Genomic DNA, 16,917 nt, shown 5'->3' with positions numbered 1-16,917 from the left:
TCAAAAGTCCAGAAATTCTTCTACAACAGTAAAGACAGTCCGTTGTTCACTTCTTCTACATGGTGAGTCAGGGGTATGTAACACGTGATCATGGCAGCGGCCTCCCGATTCCTTCGCTCCGCCGTAGTCGACGAGATGTGGACTACAGATAACCCCTTCACCCCATCAAGCCCACGCTTCTCCTAGCTAGGGAAATGTTCTGTGCAAACGACTCTAAATTGCGATACTATAATGAGCCTCGACGCTCTCCCAACCAAGCAATATTGCCAAAGCACGGCACGGCCCTCCTTACTGTAGGTCAAGCCAACTCGGTGTCAGAATTCTCCGGCCAGCCGAACGCAAGTTCTACGTATCACCACCCTTATTTGCACGAACACAGGCCGGGGCCAAATCCCCTCAACTGCGGCTCGACAAAATCAATAAGACAGTGTACAATCAAGGCACTCGGAGATATATATCGGAAATTTAGTCTATAAATCATGCCACCTTATCAGTCAAGCATCTCGTGTCTGTTGAGCTAGGCCATGAGTATATTCAACATATCGCGAAGACCAGGATTTTCGGGAGGCCGGAGGAATTCTTATGCCGACTCGGTGTGTCAGGCCATGCACGAACCGGATACACAACACCACAGGGAAAGCTGGACGCCTACAGACCGTGGTGATCAGATTACAAATGTACGAATGACTTGACCTGACACGAATCTCTCTTAAAAGGTGCATCCCTCATCTCCCTCCCCTTTCGCCTTGACCAAGAAAAAGACCGGCCATCGACACCAAAGACAAAAGACACCAAACAGTTGTTAACAATCACGAACATGGTTTCCCTTCAGGCCATCCGCAAATCCAACGCTCGCGTTGCAGAGCTACCGGAGGGCCTTGTTGCGCTGTTCCTTGGCGCCACCAGCGGAATTGGCCAGAGTGCCCTGATCCAGTTCGCACAGTACGCCGTCCGGCCTCGCATCTACATCGTCGCCCGCCGCGCTTCCGCCACGAAGCCGTTACTGGCGGAGCTCCGCGCGAAGAACCCAGGCGCCACCTACACGGTCATCGAGAAGGACGTCTCGCTCATCTGCGAGACCAACGATGTCGTCGAGTTTGTCAAGGCTCGGGAAACCAAGCTCGACCGGCTGTTTGAGTCGGTCGGCTTCATCTCTTTCACCGGTCGCCAGGAGACGGCCGAGGGTCTCGAGCCGTCCATGACGACGCGCTACTACAGCCGGCTGCGCGCTGTGCAGGGCCTGCTGCCGCTCCTCAACGCCGCCGCGAGCCCGCGCGTGGTGTCGATCCTGGCCGGCGGGATGGAGGCCAAGATGAACGAGACGGACCTGGACCTTCGCAAGCCCGGCAACTACTCGATCGCCGGCGCAGCCGTCCACTCGGCCACTATGCTCACACTGGCCTATGAGCATCTCGCCAGGGAGAATCCGCGCATCAGCTTCGTACACGCCTACCCGGGGTTGGTTGCCACGCCTATCCTCTCCAGGGGATCCACTGGCCTTCTGCGTCTGCTAATGACGTGGATTGTCATACCACTAGCCACCTTGTTTGCTACGTCTGTGGAAGACGCAGGAGCGAGGGCTTTGTTCTATTTGACCAGTGACCGGTACTCGGTCGGCAATGGCACGGTGCCGTTGCCCGAGGGGATTGAGAAGTCACCCAGGACTCAGGGTGGTATCTTTCTAAGCAACGCGAAGAGCGAGAGTGTGGGTAACGAGAAGTTGTTGGCAGACTTTCGAGCGAGAGGGGTCGATGAGCAGGTCTGGAGACACACGATGGAAATATTTGATGCCTGCGCTGCAAACGCTCCGAATCAAGCAACTAAAGGCTCGCAGAGGTCACAAACGTGAATGACAACTGAAATACCTATCCCACTGACAAGCATCTACCTCCTTCGGAGTAACACACGATTGTCCATCAAAACCCAATCGTTAGTTCAACCAAAGCTCATCATCATCATCATCTTGAGTACACAGGCACCCATAGATAGCTGACCATTCTCGTACCTTTCGAAGACGGTCCCTACCTCTCTTTACGTTCTCAATTCGTTTCAGACCATTGATTTGCTTCTGAGGTGCTCCTTTCTTTAACCCGCCTGAGACGTCCAGAGGGTCTTAGCAATCCAGGAAATGAGTAGATCATGCCTGGTTGGTTCCCTCAACATGTTCGGGGTGAGAGCCACTCCTATGCCCTTCTCGCTGTCTCTTCTCTTGGTCTTTGACGTCTGCAACGACGCCAGTATCGAAGTGGTACAGAGGCTTGAGCTCAGCATTTTTGTTCCAGAAGATATAGCGCTTGATGAACCAAGGCAGCCAGGTCCCCATGTTATATGAGATGAATCTGCGAGTAGGCACAGCGAAGATGTAGTCGAGCTCTTCAAGTGACCGTTGCTGGGGAGGACCGTCAGCAAAGGAACTTCGGTGGTCAAAGAAGGACTAGACTTACCTTCGTCTCTGGCACCCAGAGGAAGATCATGACAAGCGCAACGATGTTCATTCCGGCAAAGAATCCGAAGGCGCCAGTCGGAGTGAAAGCCTCGAGGATCTTGGGGAAGGTGAGGCTCAGAACTGCAGCCCAGAACAGACAAGTGGCAACAGCCCACCCCATTCCTACTTCGCGGTGAGAGAGGGGAAAGACCTCCGCAGAATAGGTGAAAGGAACAGGGCCTTCACCAGGTGAATAAAATGCAGCGTAGAGATAGATAAACAGTGCGATGACTCCCAACCGCGCACTTTGATTGGTTTCGGGAATGTAGAATGCCAGACCCGCAGCCAGCAAAGTCCACGCCATCTGTGGGAACGTGAAAAGAAGTAAGGATCGTCTTCCAAAGGTGTCAATGGTGAAAAAAGCTGGTATGGCGAAGAGGAAATTGATGCCACCGAATCCAAACGAACCGAGGAGAGCTTCGATGTCGGAGGCTCCTGACGTCGCAAAAATCGTACTGGAGTAGAAAGCCATGATGTTAATGCCGCACATCTGTTGAGCAATCATGACCACGAATGAAGCCAAGGTCGCACGCCGCAACCGAGGGATCGTGAAGAGTTGGATGAAGCGAGTGACGTAGCCTGAATCGCCCACAATTTCCCGCTCGATTTCGATCTGAGTGGAAATGTAGTATAGGTCTCTGGCAGCCAGAAGCGGATGGTTGCGGAGCCTCAGTAATGACCTGTATGCTTGCCCGTACTTGTTGTGCTTGATACACCAACGAGGACTCTCGGGACACATGTAGACCAACACCGCCAAGGGGACAGCAGGTATAAAGGCGGAGCCAATCTGGAGGCGCCAGCCGATACTACCGGCATTGTACACGGCCAGATTGAATGCAGTGCCCATAAAGATACCAAAGGCTGTCCAGAACTGCCATGTCATGACTAGAGCGCCGCGAATGGCAGCTGGGGAGTTTTCCGCTGCGAAGATGGGTGTGGTAGCTCCCTTGAGACCCATGCCGATACCCATAACGATCCGCGTAGCCAACAGCTGTTCCCAGGTCTGGCAGAATGCACCACCAAGTGGCGTGGCGATCAAGAGCATAGCAGAGGCAAAAATGGTGCCCCGTCGTCCGAGATACCAGTTGAAGGGATCGGAAAGCCAGCAACCAAGGAAAGCACTACCAAGGTAGGGAGCTGCATTGACGAGACCGATGATCCAGAAGTCTCTCTCGTAGCCAGGTTGGCCCTCGGGAGTGTCTAGGCCAAACACCTGGGGAAATGAGAGGTTGGCACCATTGGTACCAGTTTGATCCCATCCCTGTACAGCTGCGCCAATGGAGCAGACGGCGACTGTGATGTAGAGCTGCTTAGGGTGGCGCCACTTCTTTGTGACTTCGATCCGCAAGGCATCCTTTTCCTCCTCGTCGAGGTCCGCCACGTTTTCGTAGTCAGCTGGATTTTGAGCAACCAGCGCGCCTTTCTTGAGCAATTCGATTTGGTCAGTCATTCCAGTTCGATTCGCAAATTCCTCGACCTTGTCGAGATTGGTCAGTTGTAGTATACCAACAGGCCGCAGAATCACTCACATCGAGCAATAGTTGTTCGCGGGGAATGTCTGCCAAAGGATTTGAAATTCTTCAAGCTTAGCCAAGAACACCGCCCAAGAGGGCCGAAAGAGCTTACTTTGCATCAAGATTCCTGTCTCTGTTCAAGTCCGCCACAGACGAGCGTCGACGACCACCTTCCGTGGTCGTGGTATTTTCATAATGGATGTCCTTGTTGTCAGACATGATGGGTGATGTAGGGCAGTGTGAAGATAACAAACAGAGAGAAACAGGTCCAGAGGATGTCGCGAGGGGAGCTACCTATATGGCCAACTTCACCTTATCAAGGCTCTCCACGCTCTCCTAGCATCATGGCTTGCCTTGTCTTGTCTGCACATCCGCCCAGACTGCCCAAGGTAACATCGTGGCTTGGGTTCCCCATACTGCCAATGTCATCTGGTGAGGGAGTGATGGGGTGCTCCAGGATCAGCGCTGTACCGCAGCGTCTATGATTATTCCATGGAGCGCAATGGAGCCGTGGCAAGGGAGGTTGGCACGAGACGTTTGACCCATAAAGCCAAAATGAGCGGCCCAGAGTGACAGCCAAGAACAATGAGGACGGCCAAGAGTGCGAAGCTGAGCGTACGTGAGGTATGTCGACGGCAGCAAGCCCCAGTCGGGGGCATTGGCGGAGCTTGGCGCATCTTACCGGGGCGCGGCATGCTGTGTGCTACGTAGGACGTGGTGGACGTGGTAGTACTTTTTCAAGTCAGGTGGGAAGGCCGCCGCAGCGGAGTGTCGATCATGCTCGGCTTGGATGAAATCTGCCGCAATGCTAAGACCGTCGACTTCCAGGGTCAGTGCCGTCATTCATCATTTCACAGCATTGACAGCTGTTCGAGTCGATAGCTGCTTACAGACGTGCTCAATGTATAAAGGCTTGAGCAACGCTCAGTAAGAGGTGATGGTTGTGGACTGGTAAGAGATGGCCTAAGCCTAACTTCATCGACAAGGCAGATTTAAGTGTAAGCGATGAAGAGAGCTCCACCACCGTCTCGCTCACTAGCAATCTGGCAAGGCACACAGACTCGCATTGTAGCAAAAGGCAGAACGGAGGGGGCAACAAGGATCGTTTTTGCTCATACAGAATACGTGGACTTGGTAGGTGCTAACTTAGTTGCTGTCAAGGCTGGTGAGGCTACTGTATGTTGTGTTCACCGAATAAGCGGAGGAAGGTTCACCGAGGTGCCCATGGTGGACGAGGGGTTCACTCCCGATCACGCCTCGGGGCACACGACAGCGCCCCCCCATAGGTGGGTGCCCTGAGATTGTCGTCGGTAGTAGCATACAATTATTGTCCCATCCAAAAACTCGAGGCGGAGAACAAGGTCTCTCGGCCGCAAACTATAACTATCACCCACTGTTGACCACATTATTTATCTCCCACCATGCAAGGACGATCGTATCTCAAGTAGGTCGAAGCACTTGGAGGAGGCGCCCACTACGATGGTTGAAGCTGATTCTAAGGTTCCCCAGCACATCCTTGTGATCGGCGCCGGCGCATTCGGCTTGGGCACGACGCTTTCGCTCCTCTCCAAGCCAGCTTACAATGCGACCCGAATCACCATCGTTGACTCCTCCACGCAACTTCCGAACCCCTCGGGCTCGTCCGTCGACGCCAACCGGATCGTCCGCGCCGATTATGCCTACGTGCACTACTCCCGCTTAGCCATCGAGGCGCAGAAACTCTGTCGCGACACAAGTGCCCAAGGATGCGGTGGGGAAGGACGGTACCATGAGCCCGGCTTCGTGCTCACCGCGGACGCGGGCCAAGGCGCATATGTGAGCCAGGCCCTGGATTCTGTGCTCAGTCTTGCTGCGGCGGATGGCGGGCTGGATCTAAGCAAGATAAAAGAGTTGCATTCTCAAAACGACATCCGGAAAGCTACAGGCTATGAGGAGGTCAGTGGAAGCTATGGCTATGCGAACTACAACTCTGGCTGGGCTGATGCAGAATCCTGTGTAGCGTATGCTTTGAAGAGGATACAGAAAGAAGGCGGTGATCGAGTGACTATCAAAAGTGGTGCAAGAGTTGAGAGGCTATCGTTCTCAGGGGATGAGTGCACCGGCGTCGAGTTGGCCGACGGCGAGAGCATAAAGGCAGATTTGGTTATCCTGGCAGCAGGAGCATGGAGTCCGACTCTGATCGACCTTCAAGGCAGGTGTCTAGCAACCGGTCAAACGCTCGCGTTCATCGACATCACCGACGAAGAGCAAGCGGCTATGGCAGACAGACCAACAATCATGAATCTGAGCCGCGGCATGTTCATCATTCCACCTCGAGACAACAAGCTGAAAATCGCGAGGCACGGGTTTGGATATATAAACCCTGTACAAATCCCGAGACGAAATATCCAACCGCGTCTAGCAAATGGAGAAATCACCCCAGAACGATATGAATATGTCGACGTGAGCGTACCAAAGGCCGGGGTTCCGGTACCCCTGGAAGGACAAGAAGCCTTACGAGAAGCACTACATGAACTAGTCCCGCACATGGCAGATCGGCCGTTCACCCGGACGAGGATATGTTGGTATTGCGACACGTAAGTTACCAGTCCTTTACTCTCTACTTCGTGACGTATCACTCATAAAGACACACCCCAGACCGACCGGCGATTTCCTCATAACATATCATCCACGGCATAAATCGCTCTTTTTGGCCACAGGAGGCAGCGGACACGGCTTCAAATTCTTCCCCGTAATAGGAGACAAGATCGTCGACGCGATCGAGGGCAACTTAGACCCCTTATACGCCCGAGAATGGCGCTGGCGGTGCGACGAGGAATTGCAGAAGATATACGGACCAGAAGGGTTCATAGGATGTGAGGATGGCAGTCGAGCGGGTCCGAAAGGCATGGTGCTTGAGGACGAGATGGCCCGGACTCGGTAGCAATCCGCTCTGCTGGCTCGCAGTCTTTGATCAGACTGACTTGCCGCGAGGTACGATCGATCGAATAAAATCAAGGCCGAGCCGTGACCTAGCTATGACCCAGCTGCGACTATGGTGCCTTCTAGCACGAAATATACTGCTGCTGCTCAAAGAACTCTGCAAGGATAGTAAGATTCACTGCAGCGTGCCGGCTCTGTCCGTCATCGTCTTGGAATGACTATGTGCTTGTTGAACACGTCCACGCACGTTCCAGCTATCCATCCACTCATTCATCCATGGATACGTGTCGCAGATCTGAGACGGGCATCGATTCACCATCCAACGGTAGGTATATCTGCCGCCGATCGGATGCATGAGACCCGAAGTACTGGAACAATACGGGAGTACCTACTACCTGGTAGGTAACCAAAAGGTGTGACTTGTTTGCCTGGAAGTTCAACCCTCCGAGAAACCCACCTAGGTCACATCAAACGGAACGGAAGTCGAAGTCGAAGTTCATTTAATCCTTCATTTCACCCTCCTTTCAATCAACATCCAGAATCTTTGTATTCCTCCTACTCGTACTAACGTTAGCTTCCATCCCGGCTGTCAGGACAAATTAACACGCGCCCGACACGGGCCAGCGACGCGAGGGGGAAATATCACCCTTTCTGTCTTTCCATCTTTCTGCATGCATGTGCAAGCAAACCCTTTATCTTTCTTTTCTCCTTCTTTTCCCCTTCAGCTTTCCATCCGTTGTAAAACGGGAAAATCCAACTTCCTCGGGAGTTGAGGCCAGTTACACTCCGTATGGAAAATGAGAATGCCACGGGGACTCTCTGCAGAAAGTGCTGACTCGCGAGAATGCAACCCCCTCAACCCCTTACATATCATACAAACGGGGCCCTCCCGCCTACCATCAACACAAACGCGTCTTCCCTCATCCTCTACTCTGCTGACTCGCACACAAAACAAATCCGAGTTGATCAATCGGCGATCCCCCTCGAGGACAGGAAAAGGAGAAAGAAGAGTCACCGATCTGATCCGCCCCATGTTCCTAATCCTAAACATCATCAAGCGTCAGCCGGGGTGCAATCGGGGTCAGCAATTACAGTCAGCAGCCCACCGCGTACGGCTCCCTGGAATCAATATTTGAAGCTGCACTCTCATCTTCATTAAAACCCCAGTCTCCTTTCGCTCGCCAGCAGGAAGGAGTTCGGCCTACTTCAAGCATACATACAGGAACGGACAAAGAAAAGAGGTAAGCCCTTGCAGCGACTGAACACATTTTGCAGGAACAACGCCTTTCTAGCCCAACAGTATGGCATCCTCAGCCAAAACAGCCACGGACAAAGTACCATCATGAAGCGGCGACCAAAGGTTCGAGGCAGTACCGTCAAGCGAAACACAGTAGAAAGACATTTTGGGAGGACCAAGAATAATATTTGGACGATTAATGCCATGCCGCCAGGTTTCAACCTCAGCAATAAGCGGCACCATACTACGATACCCAGCACCTCCTCAGCATCGACCGTTTGTTCCAAACACTTCTCCCGCTTTTCTTTTCGCCAATACAATCTGATGGACGATACCCCACGCCCGTGACGGCTTTCGAAACCCAGCCGTGGAAAACCAAGCTCTCAATTTCAGGACAATGTCCCTCCCATACCCGAACGACCTGAAAATCGCCGGAAGATGATCAACGATGACCCAAGTGGACGATCGTGACACATCTAGAACCGAAGATGGGAAACAGTTGTGTGATGAGAAGCTGCGAAGACGGTAAACGAGAATTCGACCAGCGCGCCGAATACCGCCCCAATGATGCCCTTTATGTCGATGAAGACCCATGTCTAATTTGGTGTACAGGCTCTGCACCCCACCTTTTTGGGTGCTCAAGCCCGGAAAGAGAAAGGTAAAGATTTCGCTCAAGAACGCCTTGCAATGCTCATAGATAGTCGTAACACGGGCAAAAAGCAAGATGGTAGGAGTGTGATGTGGTGGTAAGTGTGATGGCCACCCGTTCTTGACGATGTGACAATTGTTGGAGAACGGGGGCTGGTGGTTATGTTGATACACGGCGAAAATAGAAGATCACCAACATCTAGACTTTACGGAAGTCTGGATCGGTGGTCAGCAAGAGCCAATTACAGTGACCTGAATTTCTGCTTACCTGAAAGTGTCGGGTAGATCTGCTCGAACGCCTGATAGATTTCCTCACGGACCTTGGCACCAGTGAGCACAATCTTGCCGCTGACGAAGATCAATAGCACAATCTTCGGCTTGATCATGCGATAGATGAGACCAGGGAACAGTTCAGGTTCATACGAGCTGAAGGGGTGATGCTTGGATGCAAGACCCTCCAGTCGAATGGGAAACTTGATGTCGCAAGAGCCGACAATGTTCTGAATCTTGAAGTCGGTAAACTTGGCATTGAAACCAAGTTTCTGGATGATTCGAGCATACTTGCGGCTTGCAAGCTTCGAATCATCTTCCGACTTTGCACCCGTGACGACCATCTTGCCTGATGCGAAGATCAGAGCGGTTGTCTTGGGGTCTCGAATACGCATAATGACAGCGGCGAAACGCTGAGACAGTCAGTACGGAACAGACACCAGGGTGTCAAGCACAACTCACTTTTGGGTTGTACTCAGCATTGCGGGCATGGAGTGCGATGGTCTTGAGATCAAGACGGCAGTCAAGATTGACCGTAGCCACAATGTTTCTTTGGCAGAGATGTTAACCTCTGCTGACCAATAATGGGCAACAAAGGGTGGTTACTCACTGCAAAGTAGGCACAATACCACTCACTCCAGCACCAGGGGTCGCAGTAGGAGTTTGAGGAGCTTGTAGAGCATTCCCTCCTTGTTGTAAACCATTCATCTTCCCATCCGCATATGAGCCACCATTGAGGTTATGTCCATCTTTCTCAGAGGAGGGCGGTGTCAAGTCTCCAGCACCACCAGGAAACGAGAGAGACGCGGGAGAGGTGAAGGCTTTGGCCTGTTGCGCGGTGGAAGGATGAGTGGTAAGGGAATCCATGATTGCAATGTGTGAGGTTCGCGGAACTGCGGCGCAATCAAGCGGTAGCAGTTTGATGTCCTTGTCGATGAGGAAGATCGAAGGGACGGTGAGAGCAGTCTGAGAGAAAGGTTAGGACTCTGCGATGACGGGTGGCGGTGGAAAAGATTTTCGTCGGGGTCGATCGATCTGAGGCTCGACTGAGGCAAGGCAGTGAACTCGCTTTCACTTCACTTGTCTCGCAGATAACGCTCCGTGCCAGTCGACGACGGCGGCGACCTCGAACGATAGGAGGGTGGAGATGGTATTCGTACCGAGATGTGGGAGATGAACAACTCAATGTCTCCCCTACAAACAACAACTGCCTAAATCCGATGTGACCGCCGACTTGAATATTTTGTCCTGAGTCGACAGTGACCACAAGTACCAGGTCTCGTGTGATTGAGTGATGATGAGGTGTGCGCGAAAGAGGAACAAGAAGAAGCAAGGTCTTTTGCGAATTACTATTGCGGAAAGTGCAGACTGTCTAATGTTTCTTTGTCCCTTTAGCTCTTTGTAGAGAACGGCAGGCGCTCGCGACGGGTTTTTCCTTTTGAGGTTTGTGATCCGAAGCGAGAGCGCCCAAGGATACGGGAGGCACGATCAGAGGGGAACCGAAACGTGGCCGATGAGAGAGGAGGTTCGCAGGCAGATATGCGACAAGAATGCGCAGATTGGAATGCCCGACGATGGATGAGTATGGAGATGGCAAGGGTGATGGTGTGGCGCCAAGCCAAGAAAAAATGTCAGAAAATCGAGAGGTCGGGTACGTTCGCGCGTGCGGGAGGGCAAGGCGGTATTTATACTGCTGCCTGCGAGCAGACACCCCGCCATCAGAGGCGACGCTAAAAGTGACCAACGTCAAACTAGAGCCAAACAAGTCTAGCTGGGTCATCATTTACCCCCAACCTCGCCTGTCGCTCCATGCACCTTATCTGCCCCTTTTTGCTGGTTCATGTACCTTTCATGCACCTTTCCAGCCTGCGCCTTTGTCCTGCCCCTAAATCATGCATCATGACTTTTCCATCCTCCCATTTTTCTGTCTTGAGTCTGCCACATCGGAAAAGGGCCGCAAAAGACCAGAAGATGCGGTGAGCTGATTTGAGCATATTTAGTGGTCTGTCGCAGGGTTACATGGCCCGAGCACGTGCTTCAGAATTTTCTGCTCGAGCATTGAATGAAAAAGACAAGGTGGCCAAAAAGGGTGTCGGACTAGCCGCCCCAGATGAAGGAAAACAGGGACCTAGGAGGATCTCTCATCCACAGATCAGCGCGTCTGTCTCCGAACACACTGCTCATTGAGGGTGCTGCTATTCGCAAGAACACTCCCTTTCTCGCCGAATGAAGTTGCTGGCGATAGGAAATCCATTCTCATTGCAAGATACTCGTTCAATGTGGTGGTTGAGACGAAAAGGAGAATGAGTCACAGCCCCAAACGAAAAGACGAGGGGTTTTTTGTTTCACATGCCGCGCAAGCAACGTCTTGGCAAACATCCACCGGCGCCCAAACGACACTTCAGCCCGAGCGCCACCAAAAATCGGTTTGCCTGTCATGACCCAATCATGATGCGGCCACCAGCGTCAAAATGATTGCAAAACCGGTGACGATGGACCACTCAGCTTCGTTGAATTTTGAATGGTTTGTTGTTATCTTTCAATCAAAAGCATTGGTCATTCAGCCTTGTCAAGAATCAATATAGGTGCTGTGGTACTCTGTAAGGCTGCAGATATAGGTCATGGCACCAGCAAGCACGTTTGCTCCCACAATCTACACAGTACTGTACTCGTACATTTTTCCTGGTTTTGGTCTCAGGTAATGGAATAACTCGGCCCTTCACCTCCTTGCGGCGTCTGCCAATTGATATCCTGACTTGGGTCCTTGATATCACACGTCTTGCAATGTATACAACTATTGCCATACAGTCAGTACGACAGTTCACCTTCATCAGCCCAGGAGGGGGGGGAGAACTTACTTCTGCGCATTGATCTGGAACCGCACTCCCAAATCCTTCGTCTCGTCCTCGACGTATTCATACACACCGGCCGGACAAAACCTGTTTTCCACACCTTTGTACTTGGGATAATCCATCTGCGCATGTGCATCCCAGTCCTTAACCTGCAGATGTACAGGCTGGTCCTCCTCGTGATTGGTATTCGTCCTGGATACACTCGTCAAGATATCAAACGTGATCTCGCCATCCGGTTTGGGATACTCGATCTTGGGCATCTCATCTGCCGGTTTGGTGTTTGCCCAGTCAGGTTTCTTGTGCTTTAGCGTCCAGGGCATCATCCCGCGAAACACGTACGCCTCAAGGCCTGAATACATGATCCCTCCATAGATGCCCAGGGGAGTGTGGAATGACGGGCGCATGTTCCTTACCGCCTTGAGTTCCGGCCATATCCAGCTCGACCGTAGCGCATCTTCGTAGCTGTACAAGAACACCGTGCTGTCCCCTTTACTTGAAGTGAGAGCTTCGAAGGTGGCTTCAGCAGCCAACATGCCGGACTTCATCGAAGTGTGAGTGCCCTTGATCTTGGGTACGTTGAGGAAGCCCGCAGTGTCGCCGATCAAAGCGCCACCGGGGAATGCGCATTTCGGTATTGATTGGTAGCCCCCCTCATTCAAGGCGCGGGCACCATACGCGATACACTTGCCACCTTCAAGCACGGATTTGTAGAATGGATGGAGCTTCATGCGATTGAATTCGCCGTACGGTGAGATCCACGGGTTGGAGTAGTCGAGCCCAACGACCAGTCCCAAACTCACCAGGTTGTCGCCAAAGTGGTACATCCAGCCGCCGCCGTACGTGTCTTTAGTCAGGGGATATCCCATTGTATGGGATATTTCACCCTTCTTGAACTTCTCGGGCTGAATCTCCCAGACTTCCTTGACGCCAAGTCCATAAGTCTGAGGCTGGCAGTCTCTTCGCAGCTCGTACTTTTTCGAGACTTTCTTGGTCAGACTACCGTGGCAGCCCTCAGCAAGGAGTGTAACTCGTGCGTGGAACTCCATGCCCCGCTCGAAGTTGGCTTTGGCCTTGCCATTGCGTCCCACGCCTTGATCGTTGGTGGCGATGCCTTTGACAGCACCCTCGTGATTGTATAATATCTCCGCCGCAGAGAACCCAGGGTATACTTCCACACCCACCTCTTCAGCTCTTTCGCCCAGCCACTTGACGAACTGACTCAGACTTATAATGTAATTGCCCTTGTTGTGCATCTGTGGAGGGGCAGGTATAGGAATGGCACCAGATTTTGTCAGGAATCGCATCTTGTCAGAGCCAGCAGGAGTGGCACCCGTGAATCTGTTCTCATTGTCCTCCGCTAGCCAATCTGGAATCAATTCATTGATCGCCCGTGGTTCAAGGACATTGCCAGAGAGCATATGTGCGCCAACCTCGCCAGCTTTTTCAAGCACAACCACTCTGAACTCTTCATTTCCAGCTTCATTTGCAAGCTGTTTTAATCGAATGGCAGCACTCAAGCCTGCGGGGCCAGCACCAACAATGCACACGTCCACTTCGTCGCATTCTCGGTCCACTGTAGCAGGATCAAAGGCCTCATCGACATCGGCGTATCTCCGTTGTAAGCTCGCAGATATCGACCGTCTCTGACCAGCAACGAAAACTGGTCTCGTGGCTCGTAAGGTAGCTCTTCGTTGTGCGGGGAAGGTCTTGATCAACGACGCCGAAGGACGGGAGAAGGAACGACATTGTTGAGCTGGGGTCGCGAGCCTCAACAGAGGTCGCGTTACGTGCTTGGAGGCCATCCTGTTGTTGCGGTGGACGGTGTCAAGGAGTCTTCAAAGGATCCTAATCTCGTTGAGGACAATTGGAGTATTGAACGTCACCAAGCAGTTCGGCAGGCTAGCCTCGGTCCACGAAAATACTGTGATACAGCTACGAGAATCGTCCACCAATCGGCTGCAACCTATACCAAAGCAGTCCGAAGCTGCGAAATATTGGTGTGCAGTGCACGGCGCAGGAATATCGTCGAGCCTTGCCAGACTGATGAAGCTTCCTGAGGGTCGATGGTGAAGACTTCAGCTCCTGTGTCGCGCTGTAGACACGAGTGTGATCCTCCTCAGTTCGAAGCGTATCGAGGCAAAGAAGCAACGCAAGTCGATGACATCGTCACTCTTACCTTGCCGCCATCTGATAATTCGTGGTAAGCTCCAAAGGTGCATGCCTTCTGACCAAGGTGAATATCTAGACTCCCCCACCCTTCCTTTGAGAAACCCCCCATCCTTGAGAAAATGACTGCCTACACACGTGTAGGAGCTGTGACTGGTGCGAACAAAGGAGTTGGCCTGGCCATAGTTCGCCAGCTAGCCTTGCAATACCCAAAATCTGCCTACAATAATGGGCCTTTACTCATCTATTTAACGGCACGAAATGAAGAGCGAGGGAAAGCCGCGTTGGCAACCATCAAAGAAGACCCACAATTGAAGAAAGCAAAAGCCTTGCAAAAAGATGGAGGACTTGCTGATGTCGAATATCTCGCGTTGGACATTGACAGCAAGCAGAGCATTGACGACTTTGCGAAGGCATTGAAGAAGAGGCATCCAGATGGCATTGACTTCCTCATCAACAACGCAGGAGTTGCTTTGCAGGGTTTTGATGAAAATGTCGTTAAGGATACGCTCCATTGCAACTACTACGGTACACTCGACGCAACTCGACAACTGCTGCCGCACATCAAAGACGGAGGGCGTTTGGTCAATGTAGCGAGCATGTCAGGCCAAATGAGTTCCAAATACTCAGACGGTATCAAGTCCCGTTTCCTGAATGCAAAGAAGCCGGAAGAAATATCTCAGTTGATGGAGGAGTACACTTCCGCTGTTGCGAAAGGCACATATCAGAATGACTGGCCTGGCAATGCTTATGCAGTCTCCAAGGCTGGTGTCATTGGCATGACAAAGACCTTTGCTCAGCTCAATGCTGAGACTGGGAGCAAGACATTGATCAATAGTTGTTGTCCCGGCTATGTCAACACAGACATGACGAAACATCGAGGTGTCAAGACGCCAGACGAAGGAGCCCAGACTCCAGTGCTACTCGCGTTGGGCGATATCAAAGGTTCAAATGGAGAGTTTTGGCAGGATGAGAAGATCATTAAGTGGTGATATCATGGTCGCCGGCATCAGTAGCCATCGGAAAGAGCGCTGAATGCTGAATACTTGGATTGTTGCCGAGGCGAAAGGACATCATAGATACCAGGTAGCGCTTGTTGTCCAATTTGATCGGTTGCTCCATGAAAATGTCAACAACTCTTGGACAACGAGTCTCGGATTTTGTTGCGTGTTGAACGGTGATAAGGCTGGAGCGAAATATTTATGCTTGGTCCGCGTTCGTCCGTCTTGTTCACAACCAGCCATCTCTGGCGCCACCTCCCACCCTGCGTTGCGTGAGGTGGTGCAGAATGGCCATCATTCCTTCCCACTTGAAGAGAGACTGCGAGCACGCCGCGCAGCGATTCATACAGTACCATGGAATTATGAACGGAGTTACTCAATCGGGTTCTGCTTGGCGGTTGGTAAGTGCGCATAAGCGACCTGCAGATGGGAAACTCTCGTTCTTACTCGTCCGCCAACGTATCAGCCTTGCACTCGTGATTGATCCTACAGGATCCTACACCAAGTTTTTGCACTGCCCCAGCCTTAGTCAAGACGCGATGTCCTGAGCAATGCTCGGGATTAAGTGCGAAGATTTTCAAAATCGTGCCTAAGTCCAATACATTGCAGGGCCACGCTTTTTAGTGTGTGGAAGGATTGCAGGCTACACTCTGCGCCGGAATAAGGAAAGGATGGAAGGAGATATAAAGATGGCACCAGGATGGTGCAACAAAGTCACTTACAACCAATCTTCACAACCTGAGTCCAACCTGTAACCTCGAACCAGCCTCAGTCCTCACTCTCGACTGCCAACATGACAACTCGCTATGCTCAAGCTCATCTGCCATCCTCCCTGGCTGGGCCTGGTGATGCCCGCCCAACAGCTCTACAGATCATCAAGGACAACAATCTCGAGAATTCCCTCACTGACAAAGTCATGCTCGTCACTGGAACTTCATCAGGGATTGGCATTGAAACAGTCCGCGCACTGAAGGCTACCGGTGCAAAGATCTATGCTACAGCACGCGACTTAGAGAAGGGTCGCAAAGCGCTTGCTGGTATCTTGGAACCTGGAAAAGTCGAGCTCCTTCAGCTTGATACCGCCTCATTCGACAGTGTGCGTAGCTGTGCAAAGGAATTCCTGGCCAAAGAGTCCAAATTAAACGTCTTGATCAACAATGCCGGCATCATGGCCCTCCTGGAACACACACTGACCAAAGACGGATACGAAGCCCAACTCCAAACGAACCATCTGGGTCATTTTTTGCTATTCCAGTTGCTGAAGCCTACCTTGCTTGCCTCAGCGACACGGTCATCTGCTTCGCGTGTCGTCAATGTTTCGAGCAGTGGACACCGTCAGTCGCCCATCCGGTTTGAGGATCTCAACTTTAACGAGCCCGGGTCATATGCTCCATTTGCCAGCTATGGACAGTCCAAGACGGCCAATATCTACATGGCAAACGAAATCGAGCGTCGCTACGGCGCTCAGGGCTTGCATGCTTGGTCATTGCACCCTGGTGGCATCACCAGCACGGGCTTGGGGGTGCACTTGGATTTCTCGGCGCTCCAGGCTAATGCCGAAATGATGCGAGGTATGAAGTCGGCCGAGCAGGGGGCTGCGACGACCGTGCTGGCCGCCGTGGACAAGGAGCTTGAAGGCAAAGGAGGAAAGTATCTGGATGACACCGCTGTGTCGCCACCTGTGGAACCTTCATTGGCCAATGAATTGACTGCTCAAGGACATGCGGCGTGGGCATACGATGAGGAGGCAGCGAAGAAGTTGTGGACTGTCAGTAATCAAATCGTTGGTGTGGATGAGGAGTGAACAGAACAAGTACGAACA

General features: G+C 52.2%; 8 protein-coding genes across 10 annotated transcripts; 5 read left to right on the top strand and 3 right to left on the bottom strand.

Annotated features, from left to right (window-relative positions):
• Positions 1–551: 551 nt before the first annotated feature.
• PV05_09099 (uncharacterized protein) lies at positions 552–2,028 on the top strand. The gene has a single exon (XM_013458665.1). It carries the CDS (start codon positions 818–820, stop codon positions 1,847–1,849), a length of 1,032 nt encoding a protein of 343 aa, XP_013314119.1. The 5' UTR covers positions 552–817; the 3' UTR covers positions 1,850–2,028.
• On the bottom strand, positions 1,787–5,127 carry PV05_09098. Of its 2 annotated transcripts, XM_013458663.1 has the most exons (5): positions 4,890–5,127; positions 4,112–4,820; positions 4,015–4,063; positions 2,445–3,962; positions 1,787–2,389 (listed from the first exon to the last, which is right to left on the bottom strand). In XM_013458663.1, the coding sequence occupies exons 2-5, from the start codon at positions 4,216–4,218 to the stop codon at positions 2,138–2,140; spliced, it is 1,926 nt and encodes a 641-aa protein (XP_013314117.1). In that variant the 5' UTR covers positions 4,219–4,820; positions 4,890–5,127; the 3' UTR covers positions 1,787–2,137. The 2 variants fall into 2 exon arrangements, with proteins under 2 accessions (XP_013314117.1, XP_013314118.1); XM_013458664.1 differs by having other exon boundaries at positions 4,112–5,127.
• A 193-nt stretch (positions 5,128–5,320) lies between these two features.
• PV05_09097 (uncharacterized protein) lies at positions 5,321–7,133 on the top strand. The gene is made up of 2 exons (XM_013458662.1): positions 5,321–6,575; positions 6,637–7,133. Exons 1-2 carry the CDS (start codon positions 5,479–5,481, stop codon positions 6,920–6,922), a joined length of 1,383 nt encoding a protein of 460 aa, XP_013314116.1. The 5' UTR covers positions 5,321–5,478; the 3' UTR covers positions 6,923–7,133.
• Positions 7,134–7,483: 350 nt separating this feature from the next.
• PV05_09096 (uncharacterized protein) lies at positions 7,484–9,059 on the top strand. Its single transcript, XM_013458661.1, has 2 exons — positions 7,484–8,683; positions 8,771–9,059. The coding sequence occupies exon 1, from the start codon at positions 7,719–7,721 to the stop codon at positions 8,055–8,057; it is 339 nt and encodes a 112-aa protein (XP_013314115.1). The 5' UTR covers positions 7,484–7,718; the 3' UTR covers positions 8,058–8,683; positions 8,771–9,059.
• PV05_09095 lies at positions 8,323–10,725 on the bottom strand. Of its 2 annotated transcripts, XM_013458659.1 has the most exons (5): positions 10,237–10,725; positions 9,687–10,042; positions 9,539–9,626; positions 9,075–9,489; positions 8,323–9,022 (listed from the first exon to the last, which is right to left on the bottom strand). In XM_013458659.1, exons 2-5 carry the CDS (start codon positions 9,941–9,943, stop codon positions 9,006–9,008), a joined length of 777 nt encoding a protein of 258 aa, XP_013314113.1. In that variant the 5' UTR covers positions 9,944–10,042; positions 10,237–10,725; the 3' UTR covers positions 8,323–9,005. The 2 variants fall into 2 exon arrangements, with proteins under 2 accessions (XP_013314113.1, XP_013314114.1); XM_013458660.1 differs by having other exon boundaries at positions 9,687–10,725.
• Positions 10,726–11,630: 905 nt separating this feature from the next.
• On the bottom strand, positions 11,631–13,769 carry PV05_09094 (uncharacterized protein). The gene is made up of 2 exons (XM_013458658.1): positions 11,935–13,769; positions 11,631–11,870 (listed from the first exon to the last, which is right to left on the bottom strand). Exons 1-2 carry the CDS (start codon positions 13,728–13,730, stop codon positions 11,771–11,773), a joined length of 1,896 nt encoding a protein of 631 aa, XP_013314112.1. The 5' UTR covers positions 13,731–13,769; the 3' UTR covers positions 11,631–11,770.
• A 447-nt stretch (positions 13,770–14,216) lies between these two features.
• Positions 14,217–15,086, top strand: PV05_09093 (uncharacterized protein; the record flags this gene model as incomplete). The annotated part of the gene is made up of 1 exon (XM_013458657.1): positions 14,217–15,086. One exon carries the CDS (start codon positions 14,217–14,219, stop codon positions 15,084–15,086), a length of 870 nt encoding a protein of 289 aa, XP_013314111.1.
• Positions 15,087–15,628: 542 nt separating this feature from the next.
• PV05_09092 (uncharacterized protein) lies at positions 15,629–16,899 on the top strand (the record flags this gene model as incomplete). Its single annotated transcript, XM_013458656.1, has 1 exon — positions 15,629–16,899. The coding sequence occupies exon 1, from the start codon at positions 15,889–15,891 to the stop codon at positions 16,897–16,899; it is 1,011 nt and encodes a 336-aa protein (XP_013314110.1). The 5' UTR covers positions 15,629–15,888.
• Between the last annotated feature and the right edge of the window lie 18 nt (positions 16,900–16,917).

This window comes from Exophiala xenobiotica, assembly GCF_000835505.1.
Source record: "Exophiala xenobiotica strain CBS 118157 unplaced genomic scaffold supercont1.5, whole genome shotgun sequence".
NCBI lineage: Eukaryota > Fungi > Ascomycota > Eurotiomycetes > Chaetothyriales > Herpotrichiellaceae > Exophiala > Exophiala xenobiotica.
This window is presented reverse-complemented; position numbering and strand designations above follow the sequence as displayed.